General features: G+C 41.4%; 1 protein-coding gene, 1 non-coding gene and 1 pseudogene across 6 annotated transcripts; 2 read left to right on the forward strand and 1 right to left on the reverse strand.

Moving 5' to 3' along the window:
- The first annotated feature begins 5,387 nt into the window (after positions 1-5,387).
- Positions 5,388-16,266, forward strand: LOC112209458 (large ribosomal subunit protein eL30-like). Of its 5 annotated transcripts, XR_010157938.1 has the most exons (4): positions 5,672-6,207; positions 8,247-8,481; positions 9,035-9,299; positions 14,968-16,266. XR_010157938.1 is itself a non-coding variant. In XM_063812811.1 (2 exons), the coding sequence occupies exon 2, from the start codon at positions 14,978-14,980 to the stop codon at positions 15,353-15,355; it is 378 nt and encodes a 125-aa protein (XP_063668881.1). In that variant the 5' UTR covers positions 9,187-9,299; positions 14,968-14,977; the 3' UTR covers positions 15,356-15,434. The 5 variants fall into 5 exon arrangements, 2 of the variants coding, with proteins under 2 accessions (XP_063668881.1, XP_054541630.1); XR_010157937.1 differs by lacking the exon at positions 8,247-8,481 and having other exon boundaries at positions 5,388-6,207; XR_010157936.1 differs by lacking the exons at positions 5,672-6,207; positions 8,247-8,481 and adding an exon at positions 8,709-8,803.
- On the forward strand, positions 6,083-6,164 carry TRNAS-GCU (transfer RNA serine (anticodon GCU)). Its single transcript has one exon. It is a non-coding gene; the product is annotated as a tRNA-Ser (tRNA).
- Positions 16,267-18,470: 2,204 nt separating the features above from the next.
- LOC471916 (protein Tob2-like) lies at positions 18,471-19,529 on the reverse strand (annotated as a pseudogene).
- Positions 19,530-24,431: the final 4,902 nt, after the last annotated feature.

The raw sequence follows: 24,431 nt of genomic DNA on the forward strand, positions 1-24,431 counted from the left end.
ACTGATTCATTAGAATCTGGGAAAGTAATTCCTTCAGCTACAGAATGGGCCTCATTTGGCTGACTGGATAAGGGCTCTTAATCCCAGCACTCAGGCAGTGCTCCAGTACTGGATCAATTTCCGCAAAGTCCTTCTTGCATCCACCTTCTCCGCGTTTCTGGTGAGAGAGCAAGTAAGCTACGCTCCCCAACAGATTTTAACAGGGTGGGAGGACAATTTGAGAGAAACATCTGTGGTCTTGGAATGTCCAAAAGCTACTTGGCACCAATTACAACTGAGTGGAAAATTATGGCCCTGCTGGGCTCCAGATCTTAAGACGGGAAAATGTTGGAAATTCCTCCTGGTCACCATCTACCCTAACGTCCCGCCCCCGCACTCACGGCTTTGAATATTTAAACAATTTCAATTTCCTCTACTAACAGTTGATTTACCCACAGAATGAATCGAAGGGTACTCAACAAATGGGAGGACTCGGGCACCTTTCCTGGGATGTCACACCATATAGACTGAGAATTTCAGAAACGCAAAGTGCGCGTCCCAGCAGGGCGAGAATGGCGTTAACTATGTCACCACCGCCCAAATTCCCTATAATTTACCACTTATCCTTCCTGGCTTTATTCTCCGTGCGTGCAGGGACATGTAATTCTCTAGGAGACGGTGGTCAGGACTTGGTTCCCGACTCCCTCGTGGCTGCAAACAGGGGCAGCTGATTTGGGTGGATGCAGAGGTTGTGGCCAGGGGAAGGGCCGCGGGGCAGCGCGTAGAACTGATTGTAAACCCAACTTCCCCCTCGGAGCGAGCCGCGGCTCGGAGTAGCGTCATTCGAAAGCCACCGGAGATATCGAGAGGGCTCCTTAACTGCTCACTGAGCAAACTTCGTTTTACAGCTTTGGGGTTGATATTTGGGAAACTGGGTCCTAAAAGTGGCTTCTGGTCTTCAGAAGGCTTTGTTCTCCGCTTTTGATTTTTTGACACCACGGGTTTCACACCCCACCCCACCCCCCAGTCTCACACAAACCACTCAAACTCGATTGCGTCTCCATTGCGCTTTGGGGAAAAATAATTTAAGATTCTCGCTTCTGAAATACAGCGTGATGGTTAAGAGCATGGGCCGTGGAAACAGACCCGGGGAAAGCCTCAGCTCGGCCACTCTTTGCCGCGTGACCCTGGGTGGCACCTTCTAAGGGTGATTCTGGGATTCTACGAATTAATGCATGGAAAGCGCTTGCGAGAGCGCTAGCCGGAGTCCGCGCTATTTAGGTGTTTGCCAATATTATTGTTGTTGTTAAGGTGTGAGGGATCTTGGAAGACAGAAGCCAGGAATAAAGTAAACCTACAGAGACGTCCCTCCCCAAACCCCGGCCGCTGCCCCTGCAAGACCTTGTGGAGCATGTTAGGTTTCGTGGCGTTGCCAAGTTGTGCGCCTCCACCTCCTGCGCTTCGCCGCAGATAAAGCCCCAGCTTAGAGCATGGGGTCGCAACCACCCAGAGCCTTCAGACCAGTGAGCACTTTCCGCACAGGTTTGAATCCCATGAACAGTGATGTTTCTTCAATTCTCTAGTCTCGTCTACGGTTGTTTTTTTTTTTTTTAGGTTTTTTTTTTAGGAATTTCCGACAAATAGTGTATTAAGCCTCACTCGGCCTTTGCTTTTGTCAGCATAGTGTATTTGCTTATCTACTGACACTCTCCCTGACCATTTTATTAATTCCTTCCGTGCAGAGACTACAACATTTGGGATACTTATACAACGAAAAAAAGGTGTTAAACATATTATAACTTTTTATTATGGAAATGTAAAATATTAAAAAAAGGGAAAAAATGATATGATGTAGCCTCGTATATCCATCACCCAGCCTCAAAATTAACAATATTTTGTCAATATTTTTAATATATATTTCAAACTTTGTCTTTCTGCATTTTAAAGCAAGCATATTATTTTATTCATAAAAACTTCACTATGTAAGAGTGAGAGCTTTTTTCTTTTGTTTTTATTTTGAGAAATAGCATTTTTAAACATATATTAAAACACTATATCTTACCGCTTATTTGCTGGGAATGCCTCATTTTTAAAATGGCTTTCTCAGATTTCTTTGTTTTTCCTATTTTGACCAGTGTGTTAATTTTCTTAGAATGGACTTAGAGGATTAGGTGAATTACTTCATAGCACAAAGTTGCTAGGGCAGAATTTTGCTTATTGCTTATATGGGCAGCAAGATAATTTTCCTTCTAAGGGCCAATGTTAAATACTGATCTTATCTCTATTTAATTTGAACATAATCAACAATATTGTTCAAGAACAGAGTCACCTAAATATAATGTCTTTGACAGAGTGTGGTATTTGCCTCATCTCTCTGCTCTAATTGAATGCCTTGCACTTGTCTCCTAAAAATTTCCTTTCCCTGGATTTCACATAGTGCTCTTTATAATTAACCCAGAATATTCCTTCGGTGAAAACATACTCTCTTTTCAGAGGTTTGCACCTAGGATCTTTAGCAGTCAAGGCTCACCTGTCACCTTTGCTAAGAAGACATCTACTGATAAATTATTTTTAATCCAGTTGGTTTGGATACGAATAAATTAGCTGTCAAAACTTTTGTAAGATTGGAGATATTTTGTTTTTAAGTTTTTTATTCTTTTGACTAACTAAATATGTACAACTTACCCTTGCAGTATTTAGAAAAATGGACAAAATACAGAATAGTTATTTAAAATGGGAAATAAGCCAAGGAATCACCAAATGATTTCCTGTAAATTAGATTTACTCCAAGAAATAGAAATTCCAGAATATTAATCATTTGTAGTTAAAATCTTGAATAAGGAGAGTTCCCCACGATGGATATAAATCTCATATTTCCTATAGTCCTTTGAAATAACAAATTCTTCTCCTGACTCAAAGACGAAGGAAAAAACATTCTATTGCAGACTGCCTGCATAGGTTGGTTTATGACGAGTCTTAACATGTAAAAGTTAAATTGTCATTTCCACAATACCTACCACTTCCTCAATCTTCCCAGTTTTAATAAACACTACTTCCACTTGCCCCACTACTCAAGCAAGAAGCAGGAAACTCATTATTGGTCCTTCCCTGTCACCAACTGTTTAGGTTTGCCTGGGACTGGGGGGGTCTCGCAGAGACATGGAACTTTCTGTGCTGAAACAGAAAAGTTCCCAGCAAACTAGGATAAATTGTTCACCCTACTCATCACTCACAGTGTGTGTCCACCATTTTATCTCCAACATATATCTTGGACCCATCCACATCTCTCCATTCCTATTGCCACTCTCCTAGTCTGAGCCACCACCACCTCTCATGACAGCTGCTGCCCTGGCTTCCCAACTGGTCTGCTCACAGCTATTTCTGGCCACCTGGTCTCTCCAGAGCAGCTAGAATGATCTTTCAAAGAAATCAAACAGGGCTGGGAGCTGGTAGGAAGAAAGCCCAGGCAGGACCTGGTGAAAAAATAGCAGTTAGAATCACTATGCCAGAGAACACGATTAAAAGAAGAGTTTCCACTGTCCTGAAGCAGTCTGTGGAATCAGACCCTTTATAGGTAGTGTCTGCCAGCTTGAACTACAAGGTGTTAGGAAAAAACTCCATCTTGTCCTACATAAAATCGTTCCATTGGTAAATCTAATGGTCGTTTCTTAATATTATACTTTATTTCTCAGCTGTGTTTGACTCTGTTCACTCTTATGTCTTAAATAATTTAAATTTATCTTTACTTTAAAAACATTAATTACTAAGTAACGTACTCATCATGAAAAAAGTAAAATCTTGAAAAAACCTTTAATATAGAAAGTTAAAAAGCTTCATATTCTCACTCTTAGAGATATCAGCTATTAACAAGTAATATACATCCTTCTGGAGGTTTTTTATGTTTATATCAATCAGAGCCTTCCAGAAGTCCAAAAGGTTCATGCCATCTTCATTTTCAGTGTATAAAAAAAGAAATGCCAAATAAGATTTGAAAATATGGGGAATATTGAAGACCTTTAACTCTTAAAAAATACACAGTAGTTGTATGTATAATACATACACAGATATACATACACATACATAATACTTCTTTAAAGATAATATGAAAAGTCTATGTTTAGAACCTTCTTAAAATTGAGCCTGAAGCTAAATGGCCCTCACCAACATTAAATATCTAAACTCTCTATCATCTAAAACAAACAACCGTACTATACATACTGTTCTGCAACTTGCCTTTTTTTAAAAAAACTTAGAAGTGGGAAAATAGGCTGGGCACAGTGGCTCATGCCTGTAATCCCAGCACTTTGGGAGGCCGAGGGGGGCGGATCACTTGAGGCCAGGAGTTGGAGACCAGCCTGGCCAACATGGCAAAACCCCGTCTCTACTAAAAATACAAAAATTAGCCAGGCATAGTGGCATGTGTCTGTAATCCCAGCTATTGGGGAGGCTGAGGCAGAAGCATTGCTTGAACTCGGGAGGTGGAGGTTGCAGTGAGCAGAGATCACCCCACTGCATGCAGCCTGGGCGACAGAGCGAGACTTCATTAAAAAAAAAAAAAAAAAAGTGGGAAAATATTTATAAACTACTATGTATAGAACAGCATTATTCCTATTAATAATCACATACCACTTTAATGTTTTGCTTAATCATAATTTATTTAACCAAGTATTCCACTTTGGTGGACATTGGGTGGTTTTAATGTTTAACACAGGTGTGAGAATAAAAAAGAGCCTCTCCCAACAAAGCTGAGAACAGAGATAGGACATTTCACAGGGAGGAAAAAAAGCACCAACATTCTTCTGGTAGAAAAGAAAAATTTCCCCTCCAAAATTCTGCACCAAATATCAAAAAGCACACAAACTCTAACGAGTGTAAGAATCTTCCTTCCTTCCTTCCAGTTTTTTTTTTGTTTTGTTTTTTGTTTTGTTTGTTTGTTTGTTTGTTTGTTTTTTTGACAGGGTCTCATTCTGTGGCCCAGGCTGGAGTGCAATGGCGGCAATCAGGGCTCACTGTAGCCTTGACGCCCCCAGGGCTCCAGCGATCCTCCGCCTTAACCTCCTGAGTAGCTGGGACCACAGGTGCGGGCCACCACTTCCGGCTGATTTTTGCAATTTTTGTAGAGATAGGGTTTCTCCATGTTGCCCAGGCTGGTCTCGAAATTCTGAGCTCAAACAATCCACCCGTCTTGGCCTCCCAAAGTGCTGGAATTACAAGCGTGAGCCACCGCACACAGCCTCAGGCTTCTTTTCTTGCTGATCATTTTATAATTGAGGTTGTCAGAGCTGGAAGGAACGTTAGGGGTTACTGTTCTGCTTCTCAAGTTGGGTTGGATTTAGTGAGTGGGCTTAGTTAAGAGCCACAATTAGGACCAGGCATCCTGACTCCCGCACCAGGGGGTTACCCACCCCACAGGCCCTTCCCAGTGTCGGTAGCAACTGGACTGAGCCAATCTTCTGCTAAACACAAAAAGACTTTCTTTCTTTCACTGTCCTAACCAAAGCAAGAGGAGTGCCATCGGGGTGCCTGCGCGCCTCTAATTTTTGTAAAAAAAACATGTTCTCACCTGTTGCTGATTTATCATAGACTGATCAACACCAACTCCTAGAGAAAGTAACAAAAGAGAAAGGAGGGCATCTCCTGGCCCTCGGGCATATTACAGAAGCAAATGAAAAGGAATTACAGTCAGGTTTCTGGTACGTCACAGAAAACAGGAATCTAAGGACAAAGTTTAGATCGGGAAGCAAATCAACCCTTTGAATGCAGAATAAAGTGGCAGAAGGACCCGGGGAAGGTCCCAGCGTGTCTCGAGGGGCATACAGGGCGGCCAGCTGGAGCCGGGTCAACAAAAAAGCAGGTGATTTTTGTCTACCAATGAATGCCAGCACTGGTTCAACCTATTATTAGATATTTGCCAAGTAACTTCACTACTCTAAGTGACAGTCGTCATTTTTATGGTGGTTGTGAAATGCGTCTTAATTAAGACACCTGACTCAGACTGTGGTTATGGGGATTAAACCAGGAAAAAACGATTAGATCATGTTTCTACAAGACTCACTGGGAGCACTACACAGACGAAGAAATTCAGTTTGTTGATTCTTCGTGTGACGAGGTGGCCGAGTGGTTAAGGCGATGGACTGCTAATCCGTTGTGCTCTGCACACATGGGTTCGAATCCCATCCTCGTCGGCTGCATGGCAAGCCTTTTGTTCCAGGAATCACAAATGATATGGTAAGCACTTTATTTGGCAAATTCATTCCGTATTCACCAGCCATTTCAATAATTCCCTCTGATCTTTCCTGTTCTCTGCTTCTTTAGTAACACTTGTCTTGGCTGTGAATGTAATTTGTTAGTTGATTTATTTGATTCAGGCTTCATTCTCATGCAAATTTTCATTCCTTCACAAGTTTTGCTTAGCGGGATTCCCCATTGAGGAAACAATTGAAGATTTAATTGAGGGCTATAGAAAAACATTGCCTGAAAAATTTAAAGGTACTTATAAAATCATAAAGAGTTACATATGCAACATTATGGGTATTGAACCGTATGGGTTACTTAAGGCATTTTCAGCCTAATTGTATATCTCTACTGCAATTTTCATTTATTATCTTAATGCTAACTTTTAAAGCAGTCACTATTGCCTAAGGATTCCATCTTTGAAAAAGGAAGGAGAGTGAGAGTGTCTCTTAGAGATATAACAAAACTTACAAATACATTCCATAGAACATTTCTAGTTAGTACTAAAGCATTTCCTCCTGAGAAAGGAAAGAAGAATGTCAGTATTATGTAGTTTCCATTTGTAACTTCCATCTTGGCTGATCTTTTGAGAGAAAAAAAGGAATACACATAATTTTATTCAGTTTATTCAATTATTTTCATTTCAAAAATAAGTACTACATTCACATGATTCAAAAAATATGAAAAGTTGTATAGCAAAGTTTTGCCACTAATTACCTACTGCCATCAGTAGGACACTCTTATTAGCTTTCATGTATCCTTCCAGAAACATATATAAGACTATTATTTATAAGACTTGCATATATAAGACTACTAATCTCTCAAAGATATACTCTTAAGTGAAAAAAGCATGATGCAAGACAATATGTATAGGTGCTACTTGTAAAAAGAGGTAAACATACCTGTGTCTGAAGATATATACATATATATATATAATTTTGAATATAGCATTTTATGTGAGTGTCTATATTTACAATATAAATGTCTAGGAGTAGATATACTGTGTCCTGGGTAATATTCATTTGTAAGATACTGTCAAATTTCTTCCATAGAAGTTGTGTTGACTTACCCTCCCAACAAAGTGAAAAGGAGGTCAGACCACACCTGCTTATGCAGCCCTTACAAGAGAGATTATTGTTTCAACTAGCGTTGTCCCAGATCATCTAAATGGAAGCTCAAGTACTCACAGTGAGGAGGAAGTGATTGAGAATCCTGGATTCTCATTAACTCAGTGACCTTGGTTTATTACAGATTTTCTGGGTAACTACTGGCAGTTTATACACTGGGCTTCATAAATATTCAATATTTAATGGATTTTTAGGGATTAATGGTGTTGAGCTTTGTGTGATTTGAGAGCACGACTCATTCGATTGTTTTAAATGGGAATGAGAATTTTAAAGTGTCTAAGTCAGAGGTCTGAAATTGGATCACTGGCTTCAAAGCATTATTAGCTTTTGGCCTGATGCGATGGCTTATGCCTGTAATCCCAACACTTTGGGAGACCGAGGTGGGAGGATCACCTGAGGTCAGGAGTTCGAGACCAGCCTGGCTAACATGGCTAAAATCTGTCTTTACTAAAAATACAAAAATTAGCTGGGTGCAGTGGCACACGCCTGTAATCCCAGCTACTCCGGAGGCTGAGGCAGGAGAATCTCTTGAACCCCGGAGAGTGAAGTTGCAGTGAGCCAAGATCACACCACTGCACTCCAGCCTGGGCAACAGAGCAAGATACTGTCTCAAAAAAACAAAACAAAACAAAACAAAACAAAACAAAACCATTATTATGCCGACGAGATTGCTCTAATTCAGTGGTTCTTAAATGTGTGGTCTCTGGAACAATAACGTCATTATCATCTGGGAAAAAACGCTAGGTCTGGGGTCCAGCAATTTGTGCTTTAAAAAGCTCTCCAGGTGATCCTGGTTTATGCTAAAGTTTGGCACTGCTGCTCTAGTTTTGTTTTGCCTCCCCCTCCCCTTCTAAAACGTGGTTAATCTAGATTCTGTGTGATTTGGTAAAATCTTCTCTCTCTCAGGATCCACCTTCCTCTCATCATTCCAACATCAACTGAGTGTCTATCCTGCCAGGATTAATCCCTCTAACTCCTGCACTGTCGGAGGGCCACAGAGCAGTAATGTGGTGTTAAAGACACTAGCCAAAGACCACCAGGAACAAACCAAAATCAGATTTAATACATAGATGAAGTGACAGGATATTCCAGAGTAACGGAGAAATGCAGTTCAACAAGAGGCTGGAGAGAACTGTCTTTTGTAAGGTTTGGGTTCCCATTCGAGGATTCTGAGGAGTCTCTAAGAGAAGCAGGATCAGTTCTGGATTGCTTGGTGTTTCCGAGGTGGGGTTAGGAGTAGTGGGGATTAGCTAGGGATTGGGCGTTGTCACAAGGAGAGAGTGATCTTCGGTATCCCCAGTAGTACATGGATGGGTGTGGCAAAGCGGGTCTGCGCACTCGTAAAAAGGCAGCAATTGCTCAAAGAGGGGACCATTGCGACATTTTACGGCTGCTGCATGATCTTGGAAAACAGTGTTTCCTGTTAACTTTGCATCTGGCTTTACCTGTCCTCCCAGCCCCCGGTAACAGCTTTTGGGGTTTGTTTGTTTGTTTGTTTGTTTTCAATTGGAGGAGATTTCCTTTCTTTTCGTGGTGACAGGTTTTCACTCTTCCCAAAACTTAGGAAACTGTTCTCCGGCTCAATGGGGTGGGAAGTTACCCGGAACGCAATTTCTCCTCCTCCGGCCTGAAGTCGGGTTGGCGGTAGGATTGCCAGATAAGATACAAAATACCCAATTAAATTTGAATTTCAGATAAAGGAAGAACAACATTTTGCATACAAATCAAGCAACACTACCTGGTGAGGCCGGGCGTCCGTGAGCGGGCTATGGGGCAAAGAGAGAGGCGAGGAGCGCTCCCATCTTCTGAAGATGAGGCCAGTGGGTGTCTCATCCCGAGAAAGCTTCCCGTTCGGCTTTTCCACCTGGCTGCCGAGGAGTTGATAAACCTAAGACCTGTTCTGAGGTCTCCAGGGCTCAGCCCAACTTGATTCACAGAGAAGAGGCATTAAATTACAACGTAAGAACTCTTTCTTTTTGAAACACAACGTTCTCACTCCTTGGAATTAAATATATCATTAAGCTGTAAAGGAGTTTTACTCAGAAAAGGAGAGAAATGAGCAGTTACTGGAGAGGTAAACGCAAAACTAGACCTCCAGGTCTGGTTGAGTCTTGAACTCACATCCCCAGATTCCAAGCGCAGTAATAAATCCTTACCCAACCCAAGAGCAGTTGCCTCCGCAATACCTAGTGTAGTGAAATGAACTGGCTGCCTCATAAAGAGTTTCTGACGAATGTAGAAGTTGCTATGCTGTCTGCTACCAAGCTGTGCAGTGGCATCAGCTCATGAGACTTTAAGAAGAGCTGGGTTTGGGCTGAGGGAAGAGAAACTGGAGCACACGGCCCTACTTCTGTTTCTGGTAAGGAAGAGGCAAGGGACCAAATGAACTGGGAGTCAGCTGTAAGGCTGATGTCACACTTTTCTGGTGGGGATGGCAAATTCGCCTATCATTTATCACAATTTAAAAGTAGATATTAGAGTTCAAAAATAGACTCATGTTATCAACTGATTTTCATCAAAGTTGCCAAGGTGATTCAGTTAATCCTTTAGAGGGGAAAGGAAACTCTTTTCAACTCATGGTGGTGTACCAATTGGACAAGAGCCATGTGCAAAAACAAAACAAAACAAAAACATGAATCTCCATCCTTACCTCACACTGTATACAAAAATTAACTCACAATGGCCCACAGACCAAAATAAAACCTAAAACTAAACCTACAACTTTAAGATTTCTAAAAGAAAACTTCAGAGAAAATCCTTATGACTTTGTTAGACAAGAATTTTAAAATACGATACAAAAAACATAAATCATAAAAAAATTGATAATTTAACTGTCAAAATTAAAAACTTCTGTTCTTCGAAAGGGACTGTTAGTAAAAATGGACAACTCTCAGACTCAGAGAAAACATATGTAGATTTTGCACAACAATAGGAAAACAATTCCACCCTCCCCAATAAAAATGGGGAAAAGATTTGAATTACACTTCAACAAAAATGATATACAGATAGCAAACAAGAACATGAAAAAACTTCAATATCATTGGTCATTAGAAAATTCAAATTAAAACCACTACATGCTTATTACAATGGCAAAACTTAAAAAAATAATTAAAAACCTGATAATACTAAGTGTTGATGAAGACATGGAAAAATTGAAACTCTCATACTTTGCCAGGGAGAATGCAAAAATGGTATGGCCACTTGGAAAAACAGTTTGACAGGTTTTTTTTTATGAAGTTAAGTATATTCTTACTCCATGACCTAAAATCCTCCTCCTAGATATTTGCTCAAGAAAATTGAAAACATGTCCACCTGTACACAAATGTTTATAGCAGCTTTATTTATAATTGCCAAAACTGGAAACAATCCAAATGTCTATCACCTAGTGAGTAGATAAGCAAATTGTGGTACATTCATGCAATGGAATATTACTCAGCAACATAAAGAACAAACCAGATACACACAACATTAATGAGTCTCAAAGCAGTGTGCCAAGTGAAAGAGACTAGAAACCAGACTTAAACACTTATACTGTATGATTCTATTCCAAATAAAACAAAAGATAAAGTAAAAAATCACATCAGTAATTGTCAGGCTAGGAGTGGAGGGAAAGGTTGACTAAAGAGAAGTGAGGAAGAATATTGGGGGGATGCTGGAAATGTATATCTTGTTATTGTAGAGGTCTTTGCATGACTATATGTGTTTGCCAAAATTCATCCAACTACATATAAAAAGGTAAATTTTACTGTATGGAAATTAAACTTCAATAAACTGACTTTTTAAAAGGTAGATATCATCACTTGGCTATTCCACTTCTAAAACTTTATTCTACAGAAATATTTGCATAAATTCAACAAGGTATGCACAAGAGCATAAAAGAATGTTCAAGGTAGCAGCCTTTGAAATAGAGGGTTGATATAAGGTTGGTTAAACAAATTATGGTGCATCAACTTAATTGTACTACCATATAACCATCAAAAAGAATAAAATAGACAGGTAGTAACTGACATAAAAAGTGTGTTGCAGAACAATATTGTGTAGCAGTTTCTGTTTTTGTAAATATAAGTCTAGAAGTATACACACAATTATATATTCATTTTTAAGTAGCTTTGAGGAATACACGCCAAAGCCAAACTCTTAAAGGTTATTATTGTTTTTATTTTTAGGAATTGAATGGGGGGTGCAAGGACTTTTTGATTATTACTAAATTTGCTTTTGCAACGTCTGAAGGGGTTGGCAGGCAGAGGAGCATATAACTTTATATCATTAAAAAATTGGGGTGGGGCGCGATGGCTCACCCCTGTAATCCCAGCACTTTGAGAGGCCTAGGCGCAAAGATCGCTCGAACGCAGGAGTTGGAGGCTGCCCTGAACTAGGATTGCACCACTGCACTCCAGCCTGGGAGACTGTGAGAGACCTAGCATTAAATAAATAATAAATAATCTGTATAATACAATTAATAGTCACTTACATAGGACTCCAGAGACAATGTTACATTCGGCGCTGACCAACTACTGCGTTGAGCTCAGTGGTGACGGTAGTGTGAAGACTGTGAAAGAAGTGAAAGGTAGAATTTCTACCTGCAAAGGATTTGTCGTCCTTTGCCCGGCAGAGATGGGAGGTGGGAGTGCTAAAAAGCACGGGGCAGGGGCGGGGATGCGGTGTTAGTAGTGTCTAGGCAAAGTAATTGGGAGGTCTGATCTTGGTCCAGCGGGACAATTTGGGTAGCCCTTTAAGGATCTGAGGAAAGACTCTTGAAATTCATGGGTTCGGAGATTCTCTGGCGACCATCCAGGAACCTCAAGGTAGGACACAAAGTGGGATTGGGGGATGGAATCTCAGAGCAAAGAGCAGTGGGTGCGCCGACCTGCAATCTTTACTGGATGCGTTCCCAGGTCCTTCTAGGTTTAAAATGTCTGAATCAGAAAGACCAAAATTTAAGAATCGGAGTCCAAAGCAGGAAAACAACAGAGTGAGGAAGATCTACTTAATAAATATTCCTCAATCACCTCTTACTCGTTGGAGAGCGCAGTGAGCGCAGGAGATGCGATCCCGACTGGCCACGCAGTGGGTCCTGTGCTTCTCCACTCTTGGCAGAATCTCGTGGCCCGGACCTTTTTCTTTCGAGGAATTTCCTTTTTGATCCAGATCCAATATCTTGATTTTTGTTTGTTCGTTTTGTAGAGACGGAGTCTTGCCAAGTTGGCCAGGCTAGTCTCCCCAACTCTTGTGCTCAAGTGATCCTCCCGCTCGGCCTCCCAAAACGCTGGGTTTACAGCGAGGCACCGCGCCCAACCTGTTGGTTTTTTTCTTTCTTTTGCACCTCCAGTTCCCGCGAAATTTAAATACCCTAGCTGACAAAGCGCGCACTGCCAATACTGTGTGTTAGGTGGAAGTTGAGTTCCCCCTCCGCTTCAGTTTCTATTCTGAGCTCTGCCATTCTCTCAGTGGTTAGTTCCTATAACTGCTCTCACTCCAGAGAGTCAATGGTAGTAGCAATGCTTGTAACTGCAAATGCAGATGAAAGTAAAATATATTATTTTTTTCAGTGCTCTGCAATGTCATTGAAAAACCTGGTTGCAATGTATTTCTAGAAAATATACCAGACAACCTTTAGAAGAAATGGAAAATCAAACATACCAATTACAACAGAACAAATAAAAGTTGTCAACAGACTTCCCCCAGAAAAAACATCAGACATAACAGTTTCACAGATAAATTTTAATAAACCATTATAGAACAGATAATTTCAATGCATTTAAAACGATTCCAGAACGTAAAAAGCAAAGGGAATTTTTTTCAGAAACAATTTAAGAGTAATCTCAAAACTCAAGATAATTACCAATAGGAAAACCCCATTTTTTATTCTTTCTTATGCAGAATCCTTAATAAAATGGGAACAAACAGAATCCAGCAGCACACTAAAGGAATAAATAATTCACAATGACAAAATGGAGATGAGCATAAGTATTATTTAAAATAGAAAAATCTTTAAACATAATCCACCATATTAGCATATGTGAGGAGAAAAAGCATAAAAGGATTTAGGTAAATGTGGAAATGGCATTTGGTTGCACTAAGATCCATTTTTTAGTAATAATTTTTGAAACTTTTAATAAAAGAGGATAGCTCCTTACTTCACATTAGAAAACATATCTAATTTACATCAATGGTCATCGTCCTGCTTTTCAGAGAATACATTATATGCATTGCCTTTGAAGTTAGCAACAAGTTGAAAGATGTCCACTTTCATCACAAGTATTTTGTAGTGTTTTGGGTTAGAATTATTTAAATAAATAAATTCAAAAGAAGTAGATAAAAGTATCATTACATTAGATATATGAAGGTACTCTAGGATTTATTTATGAAATTAAATATATTTATACAAATAAATAAGAGAAATCACTTGCCTTCCTACCCACAAACACGGTAGAAGAAAAGATCCCATTTACAATAGCAACAAAAGAGATAAAACATTAAGAAATAAATCTAGAAGGAAATTACAAGATGAATATAAAGAACACTTTGTTAATCTTCTCTACAAGTTAGTCTACATATTTAATATAATGCCAATACAAATTAAAATAGTTTTGTTTTCAAACTGTATATATTGCTTCTGAAGTTTATGTGGAAAATAAACCACATTAGTAGCCAAGAAAATTCAGAAAAGAATAATGAGGCAGACATATGCCTTTTGGGTATTTAGGCATATTTTAAGGTATAGTGAATAAAACATTGTAGTACAAATAGGATAGAAAATCCAGAAGCAGGCACAAATATTTAAGCATTTGATAAAGTTGACATTTCAAGGCAGTAGAGAAAAGATGAATTATGCTATAAAGGGTACTGGAATATCTAGATAGACATCTGAAAAAAATAGAGCATAATCTACACCTCACATCTCACAACCAGGGGGTTCAACATTTAAATAGAAAAAAAAATCCCATAGAAGCACTAAAAAAATAAATAAATAAAAGAGAGAATTTTCTTTTATGGTTTTGGCATGAGGGAGGTCTTTCTAAGTATCACACAAAACCTAGAGAACATAAAAGATTATTAAATTAAACTACTTAAAAATTTAAAATTTTTGTATAACAAAAGCCACGAACAAAGTTAAATAGAAAAAGTCTGTGTTTATCACAAAGGACTCGTTTCCCTAATACATGATAATCATACAAGTAAACAAAAGAAATACTATCACAGGCCGGCCACAGTGGCTCACACCTTAATCCCAGCACTTTGGGAGGCTGAGGTGGGTGGATCACTTGAGTTCAGGAGTTCAAGACCAACCTGACCAACATGGTGAAACCCTGTCTCTACCAAAAAATACAAAAATTAGCCGGGTGTTTTGGGCACGCCTGTAGTCCCAGCTACTCAGAAGGCTGAGGCATGAGAATCGCTTGAACCTAGGAGGTGGAGGTTGTAGTGAGCCCAGATCACGCCACTGCACTCCAGCTTTGGGCAACAGAGGGAGACTGTGCCTCAAAAACAAAAAGAAACACCGTCACAAAGAGAAAACATGGAAAAGACATAAACAGAAAATTTACAGAAAGGAAATATGCATGAATACTAATTTATTCAACCTCATTCATATTTAAAGAAATGTTCCTTTCTCACTCCCTTGCAGCTGCTCTTGGATGGAGGCCATCTGGCACCTAAGGCAGGAATATGGTGGCCGCAAAGAAAACAAAAAATCGATGGAATCCAGCAACTCTAGGCTCCCACTTGTTATGAAAAATGGAAAGGATGTGCTGGGGTACAAGCGGACTCCGAAGATGATCAGACAAGGCAAAGCGAAATTGGTCATTCTCACTAACAATTGCCCACCTTTGCAGAAATCAGAAATAGAGTACTACACAATTTTGGCCAAAACTGGTGTCCATTACTACAGCAGCAATAATATTGAACTGGGCACAGGATGCGGAAAATACTACAGAGTACGAACACCGGCTATCATTGATCCAGGTGATTCTGATATCATTAGAAGTATGCCAGCACCGACTAGTGAAAAGTAAACCATGCAAAAATTTCCTTTAATAAACTCGCCAGAGCTAGTTTTTTAAAAAAGTTCATTAATACCACAATAATATACCATTTTTTACCCATCAGACTGTCAAAGATCAAAAACTTTGGTGAAGGTGGGAGGGGAAATAACTGTCAGGTATTGTTAGAGAGCTGTAAATTTTTATAACTACTTTGGGGGCAATTTAGCAGTATGTATACATTTTTAAAAATTATATAATATATCATGCTTTCCATATGAACTTAAAAAAATCTGGAGCAGTAGAAACTCTACAGATTTCATAAATCCTTTTGTTTTGTTTTTAAACTAAAAATCTCTAAACATACCAATGTCCCATTCCAAAATATTGCACAACATTCTGAATACAAACCCCTTGATTGCATTCTTCCTTCACTAAAGAAAAAAGCTCATGACCCTGCTCCCCTGGCTCCTCTCTGGGCTTGCCTCAATGCCCCCTTCCCATCCCTAGAGAGAAAACTAGAGGATCTATAGCTCACTGCAGTGAGGAAAAGACATCATTCCAGACTAACAGTTTACATTCTTTACAAGATAACCCACCTTCTGATTTGTTCCTGGAAAAGAGGGATAGATAGAGACAGGATGGGGAAAGGGGAGTAAAGATTTTATTCTCTTTTTTAAAGTTTGTTTTTCCTGAAAAAAAAAAATGTTTCTCTCATCTTTTAAGGAAAAATCTTGAAAAGAAAAAAATTATGTTTATTATGTTAGAAATATACATCTATTACATATACCTCTTACATTTTACAAGTATAGCAAATTATTCAATACAAATGGACATCAAAAAATGTAAAAAAATTTTCAAAAGTTTTCCTATGAAACCAGGTAAATTAGTGCAGGTTTCTGTTTTTGTTTTCTTAAAAAAATAAAATTGAAGCAAAAATGCCTACATTTGAGACAAGACAGACTGAACTGGGCCCTAGAGCCCAGCACTGAAGTCATGCTCCTGAACACACATTTTTCCTCATATTTCCAAAGACATGAAGAGATTGGTCACCCCTCTCTCCCTACATGTGGTGAGAAACAAGCTGACCTAGATGTGGGTGGATGCCCGTGTGTGTGAATGATAGGAGGGCTAGAAGGGGATGTAAGGCAGCACCCAAACTTTCCCAGAGAGAAGCTATCTGCTGGGCCTATCACCTATGTGAGAGCCATGGATGAGGGAGAGGGTGGCCCAAACTGGGCTGGCCCCTGAGAATTCTGGGGGAACAGATAGTGCTGGGCTGAGAAACCAGGGCATTGCCTGCTGGGGGAAGTAGAACTAGTGCCTACTGCAGGGAGAGGAGGCTGGCAGTGCCTGCCTGGGCTGGACCCACAGCCACGGCAGTTGCCCACTTGAGGTCCCTGGGGAGGATGGAGTGGGTGTGGCGGCAGGGGCTTTGGTGCTTTCTGGTGATGGGACCCTGATGCCAAGTGCCCCACTTGCCAAAGGAAAAAAAGTTCATTACCCTGCTCCCCTGGCTCCTGTCCACGTCTGCCTGGCCTTGTAGGGTTGGAGAAACAAACCCTCTTCTGGCAAAGGCAGAGGGGCAAACACTCTTCTGTGATCCAAACAGCTGGGAGTGCAGAGTCCCTGTCCAGGATACTACCCCTCACTGTATTAAGGTCCAGTGGGGTTGGGTCAGGGCAGTGAGGGGGATGGCAAGAAGTACTGAGAAGCTCTCAATCAGCCAGGGGCATAAATGTACTCAAATAACATCTACAACCAAAAGACCAAAAAGTATCTATTCCAGGCTCAGGGCTGCCCACTACAGATGCTGACTCCAATATCCCACCCTACCTCCCTGCTCCCTTCTCACCCCCAAAGGTGCTCAGGTGAGCAGCTCCCCACGGGGCTAACATCACACATCAGAAGGGTCGAAGTCCAGGGACTTCTCATAGGCATCAGAGGCTTGGGTATTCCCTTTGCCCTTCAGAGCTAACCTATTTTTTTGGTGGGGGTGGTCAAAAACAAAAATGCAGATCCCTCTGCAGTCCGGAAACCAGTTCCTTCTGCAGTACTTCTCTCTGGGAGTGTCTTAGGCTTAGCCATAGTGGTGTGACCCCACCACACACACTGCAAAAGGACTGCTAATACCCCCAGCCCATTCCCCAGCCTCACTCATTAATAAGCACTTGCCGCAACCCAGAATCACATCTAGTGAGGAAGTTTCACATGGCTTGGAATCCTTTAAAACTGGACAGCAAACCACACACACACACACACACACACACACACACACACACACCACCTCCCTCCCCACAACCTCTGCCCCAGGGAGAAGAGGCTGCATGAGAGAAAGAAAAGGCCATATGCATCAGTGGCTGGGTGGCCAGGGCCTTGATGATGGTCTGGGCCCTGAGGGAATGGTGAGGCGGGGCCTCAGGACAGAGATGACAGGAATTCAACTAGATAGAGTGCTAACCTTCCTGTAGTCACAGACATCAGCTCTAGGGTGTGGTGGGGGTGGGTGTCAAGTGGCCAACTGGCAGCTCCCTGTGGCCCAGCCTGAAAGGGAGTGGGGGCTGGAGTCAGGTCTATTTCGGTCACAGGGCCTGAGAAGGCCTGCCAAGTTTGGATGGCTTTGAGTGTGAGAATAGCTGGGCGACAGAGGCAGTGACACAGGTCAGCCTCTCCCTGTTCCAGGGAGGGTCAGGCTCCAGCTGCAGCTCTTTCCTCCCTGTGAGCTTGAACACACCAATCCTACACCAGGAGTGTGAGGAGGAAGGGAGGAACAGGGAGCAGAAATTCATTTCTGGCCCATTCTTAGCAAAGGAAGCCACCAATTAAAGATGTTATATAAAGAACTACATGTTAAAAAAAGAAAGAAAGAAAAAAGAAATATAAAACCCAAACCAAGCAAATTACAGGCCGATGGGCGAATTGTAAGTGGTAGGGGGGTTAGTTAAACACATTTTGGTGCTTTGGAAGCCCCTCCCATTCCGTGCCTGCACTAGATCTTTTTTTCTAGAAGTGAGAGTGAGAAAATAGAAAATCTTTTTGTACATTTTTCTTTTCCTCTTTTTTTTTTTTTTTTTTTTTTTTTTGGCCTTTCCTTTTCTTTCTCTTTTCTGTGGTCTTGGGTGCTCCTGGCCCCAGGGCAGGTAGACGGTCAGTTGGCCAGCACCACGGACTGGAACGGTTGACTAGGATATTGCATGGTGTTCAGGTTGTAGCTGAGGTCTTCCATGAAGGGTGCCTTCTCCAGGAAGAGGTGGTGGCACCACCTCCAAATACCTAGACCATGTAGAAGCTGCTGGCGTTGCAGGTGACAGTCCCACTGCCTCCAAAGAGGGCTCGGGTGCCACTACCCTGGCCATTGGCCCCATCAAGGAAGAAACTGGGCAAGCCACCACTGTTGTACTTGAGACTGTACGTGGCCTTGGGGCGAGAGCTGGGATTGAGGGGCCGGTTGGCCGGGATGAAGTTCAATGAATGCACAGACAGAGAAAGACTCCTGTGTTTCAACAAGCTGTTGGTGATGAAGCGGGCCGTGGAGGCTGCTGTACTGGCTGCTGGCCACCTGCTTCACCGCTGGCTGCACCCCTACCATTTGTTGCCCCACCTCTCTTCTTCATCTTAGTGGAGCCTAATTTGGTGGCAGCAAAGGAGTCCATGGTGAAGGTGATGGGCTGGGCGAGGCAGAGGATGAAGGTGAGGCTGGGTGATGGGCAAAGCATAGCGACGGGGAGTTGGACAAGGAGCTGTCCTGGCTTCCGAGGAGAAAGAGCATCTGGTCGTCAGGAGTGAAACTGCTCTTGATCTTCACGTCCAGCTCCGGGCCCCGCAGCCGTCACTGTCATCCAGGTACAGCACTTTCACTGCTCCCTTCTCACCAATCTGGTAGGACACCCCGAAGGGGTCAATCCATATGCTCAGCTCCTCAGGCACATTGGCCCGCACATCTTCCACTGTCAGGCCACTTCGCTTGGCGACCAGCTCCCCAACGGGGTCCACCATCTCCTCGGTGTGGAAGCCAGAGCCCTTCAGTGGTTTGTCAGGGTACCAGTGGGCTTCTTATTTCTTTTTCAGAGGCGCCAGAGCAGCTTGTTGTACAAGTAGAAGATGATGAAGTTCAGGGCTACTTTGATCTCCAGCTGCATGGTCCTTTCCTAGGCAGAGAATCAGCACAGGGGACGTGCACAGCCTTGGGCTCCAGAAGGCTTCCGGTCTCCACCGCGGCTGGGCGCTCTGACAGCCTCGGGGCAGCTTCTCCCTCTATAGTGGCCCTGAGCGCGGGGCGGAGGTCGCTCTCTCTTTTTTCCCCCCGGAGCCGCCCGGCCGGGGGCCGAAGTCCTTTTCGTCGTCGAGGGTTGGGGGAAGCAGGCAGCTATGGTCATGACTCCCAAAAATAATTCCTTCAGCGCTTAGGAGGTTGGGCGGCTGGGGGACGAAGGGCTGGCGGGCGGCGACCGGGCGGGGAGAACGGACCGGAGGGTGGCCCGTGGTGGGGGCGGGGGGAGCGGAAGAAGGACCGGGCTGTGACCGCGGGACGGTCCTGTCCTCCTGGCCCTGCGTCTCTCGAGCTGCTGGCTTCTCTCCGCCGACGACCCGCACCTTCCCGCGCCCCGGCCCGAAATCTATACATTTTTTAAATGTGCATATTCTTTGACACGGGAATTCTACTTCTAGGAATTTATCCTAGAGACAGACTCACACATATGTAAGATAATACGTGTCTGAAGCTCAGCATTGTTTATAAATGGAAAGTGATAGGAAATATTAATAGCTTAATTGCTTATCAATAAATGACTGGTGCATAATTAAATAGTATGCAGCTGTCAAAACAGAGATGCAGCTCTACATGTATGGCTATAGGAAAATTTTCTACTATTTCTGTAAAATCCCAGGGCAAAATTATATATAAATATTTGCTTCTACATATCTAAAATATCTTGAAAGGCTGTATAAGAAATGAAGGCCGGGCATGGTGGCTGACACCTGGAATCCTAGCACTTTGGGATGAGGAGGCAGGCAGATCACTTGAGTTCAGGAGTTTGAGACCAGCCTGGGCAACATGGTAAAACCCCATCTCTACTAAAAATACAAAAATTCTTCAGGCATGGTGGCACATGCCTGTGGTTCCCAGCTACCTGGGGGCCTGAGGTGGGAGAATCTCTTGAGTCTGAGAGGCGGAGGTTTCAGTGAGCTGAGATCGTGCCACGGCACTCCAGCCTTGGTGACAGCACTTCAGCCTCGGCGACTGAGAGAGATCCTGTCTAGAAGAAAAAAAAAGAAATCAATACCTTTGGCTGTTTCTAGTGGATGAAATTAGGTGACTAGTGGTAGGAATAAGTTGTATATTTCTATTTAACAAATTTTTATTTTGAAGATGTTTAAATATGCAAAAAACACAGAAAATAGACTAGTACATGTCCAGGATCCCTTAATCACAGTTCTAAAATCCATAAAATTCTAAAAACTCCAAATCTTTCCTCCATAAATTTGGCACTACAATCTATCTGAGGGGAAAACCTGAACTTCTTCATAGCCTTTATTTAACTCATTTAAAGTGACTAATCATAAATCGCAAAGCAGAAATATTGAGGTGTTTGATATGCTCTGAAACTCTGCTGGAAGTTACATAATGTACAGTGTATGCACATTATCTTTCTAAAATAAAAAAAAAACAAAAACCTGAATTTGGAAACACATCTGCTCCCAAAGGTTTATGTATTTTTAACTTGAGGAAAATATCACAAGATACAAATTTAGAAAAAGAGAGAAAAGACTTTATTTCTTCTTAAGGGTTACAGCCTGCAAGGTGGCCAGACTACAGGCTGGGAAGCCTTCCTCTGGCCACATCCAGAGACAGGCATTTTGAAGGAGGAGGGGTTGAGGTAGAAGCTTTATGCTGAATGAGTTGACCAAACATACATATTCAACAGGTTACTGAAGGAGCTATGAATATTCAGGAAGGGGTCCTGACACATGCACATTGAACAAACATGCATGTTACATGTTCACTTTGAAGTAGAGACTTAACATTTGCATGTATTACAACTAGGCTCTATACGTCAAATGGTCACTTTAGGACATGAGAGCACAGAAGTGCACAATCTCTGTAAAAGGGCTAGAATGAGTCCATGGTTGGTCTTATCAGGAGAAAGTTACTAAAATCAGTCTCATGTTCAGTCAAAGCTATAGTTACAGTTAGTGGAACAGGGGTACAGTTTGTCAGCATCTAGTGGAGCTGCAAATTGTTTGAATATTTCTTATCTCGGGGCAGTGCTTGTTTAGCTGCTAGAGAAAAAGGAAAACCTTGTGGCAGTTAAAACATAGTTTCTTCTTTAAATGAAAGGAAGCGTGACTTAAACCTTCCCTGGCATGGACTTAGATCCTGCTTATAATTTGGTATCTTATTGCCACAAAGAGCCTATTCTATCAGTCTTATGATCTCTACTTTAACTTTAATGCTGGTCAGTTGTGTCTAAACCACACAAGAGAGGAGGGTATAATGAGTCGTGTCTGACCTCTCATTCTGTCAGGGCTGGGAACTCAGTTTTTAAGTTTTTTCTGGTATCACTTTTGCCACAAGGGGTCTGTTTAGTTGGCCAGGGTTGGGTTGGGGATTGGATTTTATTTCTAGTTTATGTTACATAACATGTAATGAACATCTATATACTTATCGTTTAGATTTTATAATTGTTCACATTTTGTCATATTTAACTCCCCGCCTTTCTCTCTGCTGAAGTATTTTAAATTAAATTATAGACATCATGGCATACCATCTTTGAATATTTCAGTACCCATCTCTAAAAAGTAAGAACACTTTCCTGCAGAACTACAATATCATTATCACACATAACAAAATTTAAAATATCACAGAGATTTTTCAGTGTATGCCCTTTTGTACCTCTTATATTTTGAATCCTTGGCTATGTAACTTATTCAATAAGCAATAAAATTTAAAATTAAAAATAAGCTGAATAAGACCTTTAATACTTAAAATTGCCAGAAAGCTATGGGAGCTGCTCCAGGCATCATTAAGGGACAGGAAAGGATTTACAAGAACAAGTTGAACTGTCTCAAAAAAAAAAAAAAAAAGGAAAAGACCAAATCATTTCATTTTAATGCCCACCTAAGTTGAGGCTGGTGTAAGTGGGGCTTTCAACAAGTCAGTACTGACTTGGTAGGGATGAAAAGCCAATCCAAATCCCAAAGTGTCTACTGCTTTGAAGAAAAGTTTTGTCCTCTCCATCATGGAAAGAGTTGAATGTAATCAATTTACCATCAGGTGGCTGGCTGTTTCCACTGTGATATTACATCATTTCTAGGGATTAGAATTGGTTTTGGCTCTTGCAAATTGGATTTCAACAGAAAAGCTTTTGTCTTGTTTTCTGAGCCTATGTACAGCCTTCATCATGGCAGCCATGGTCACTATGTTCAAAAGTTTCCTGAGCAAATGCTGAGATAGCTGAAAAAAGAGTTGCTGATACCCATAGAGCAGATTGTTAAGCAACAAAACTTGGGTCTGCTTCTCCAGTGCAGCAAAGTCAAACATTGACACTAGGATTTGCAGTGAGAGAAAGTAAGGCATTTATTGTAGAGCACCAAGCAAGGTTATTGGGCCACTAACACTTAAGATCTGAACTCTTTGTAAGATGGCTTACAAGCAAGAGTTTTTAAGGCATGGATGAGGGGGTTCTCCAATGTGCGCTAAAGGCTGGAAAATTTCTAGAACTTCCTTATCCATCTTCTGGTTCCTGTCTGTCAAGGTCTATATGACAGTGATCAACATTTTCCATCTGGTGGGGGTCCTGGTTTCTGAAAAACAACTCAACTCAATGACATATGTCAAATGTTATCTTTAGTTTCTATAAGGAAACAAACATCTCATGACTCTGACTCACTTGGGTGACTATTGTTTATGCTATTATTATCATCTTGCTTAGCAGGTTATTAATTTATTTCCCTAGTTGCTGGTTGCAGGGTGCCTGGAATTTCCCTTGAAGGGACTCACAATTTTTCCTTTATTTTCATGCTTAAGGAGGGATCCCAGTAGGCTGTGAAGAGGAGGAGTCCATGTTCTGTTTCACCATCATCTTGTTCACTTGCTTACTGAAACCCTCTGACACAGTGGGTTAATGAAGATTCATACAGGACACAAATATTTGTACATTTGGTATCCATTCTAAGAGATCTATCCACATACGAGCTAGTTCCATCAATAATCTCTTTGTCACCAATCCTCCAAGTCCTTCCTTCCTTTTTCCCTGTCTCCCTCTTTTCCTTTCTTTCTCTCTCTTTCTTTCTTTTTTCTTTTCTTTCTTTCTTCCTTTCTTTCTTTCTTTCTTCTTTCTTTCTTTCTTTCTTTTTCTTTCTTTCTCTTTCTTTCCTTCCTTCCTTCCTTCTTGCTTGCTTTGTCTTTCTTTCTTTCTGTCTGTCTTCTTTCTTTTTGTTTTATTTCATCTTAATTTTTTTAGCTTATGGCATAACCCACAGCCGAGTTAGTATCCCAATATGCCTGCTTCTAGATTCAGGTAATCCTTAACCTTTTTGGTTGATTTTGCAGTCAGTATTTCTTGTCTTTGAGTTGGTGTGGCATTTTCAATATTCAGTACGGATTCCCAGTTATACGTTAAAAATAATCCCTTCTGTCCCAGGACACTCATCAAAGTACTGCTATAGTGGAATCTTCCCGGAAACAGACAAATGAAAGCCAGTCTCTCTCAGGGCTAACCATGGTGAAGTCCAACGTGCTGCCCACTTGACTCTGGGCTGGAGCCTGCCTGAGCCCTATAGTTGACCCACTTAGCAAGCACATATAAACCAGTGAGAGACCCTAACCAACTGCCAGTGAGACATTTAAGAAGTTTCATACAAATATTAAATTGCATTTACTTGTCACAGATGGTCATACAAAATGGAAAATAATAACATATTTAAACAGTCTATTCAAGTCCAAGAGAAATTGAGCATTTACTCTCATTTCATAGTTTGTTAGGAAAGTTTGTAATGAGGGATTTGCAAGTGAACATGGTATGGTAGAAAAAGTGATGAGGATTTTTGAGCAAATTTTCTGCATGTTACTGCTCTTATTGATTATATACTTACTGGATATTTGAAAGAA

This window comes from Pan troglodytes, chromosome 5 (assembly GCF_028858775.2).
Source record: "Pan troglodytes isolate AG18354 chromosome 5, NHGRI_mPanTro3-v2.0_pri, whole genome shotgun sequence".
Classification (NCBI taxonomy): Eukaryota; Metazoa; Chordata; class Mammalia; order Primates; family Hominidae; genus Pan; species Pan troglodytes.

What these genes read in the sequence shown, in the direction of transcription:
- LOC112209458 (XM_063812811.1), top strand. Translation starts at nt 14,978, where the DNA reads ATGGAGGCCATCTGGCACCTAAGGCAGGAATATGGTGGCCGCAAAGAA.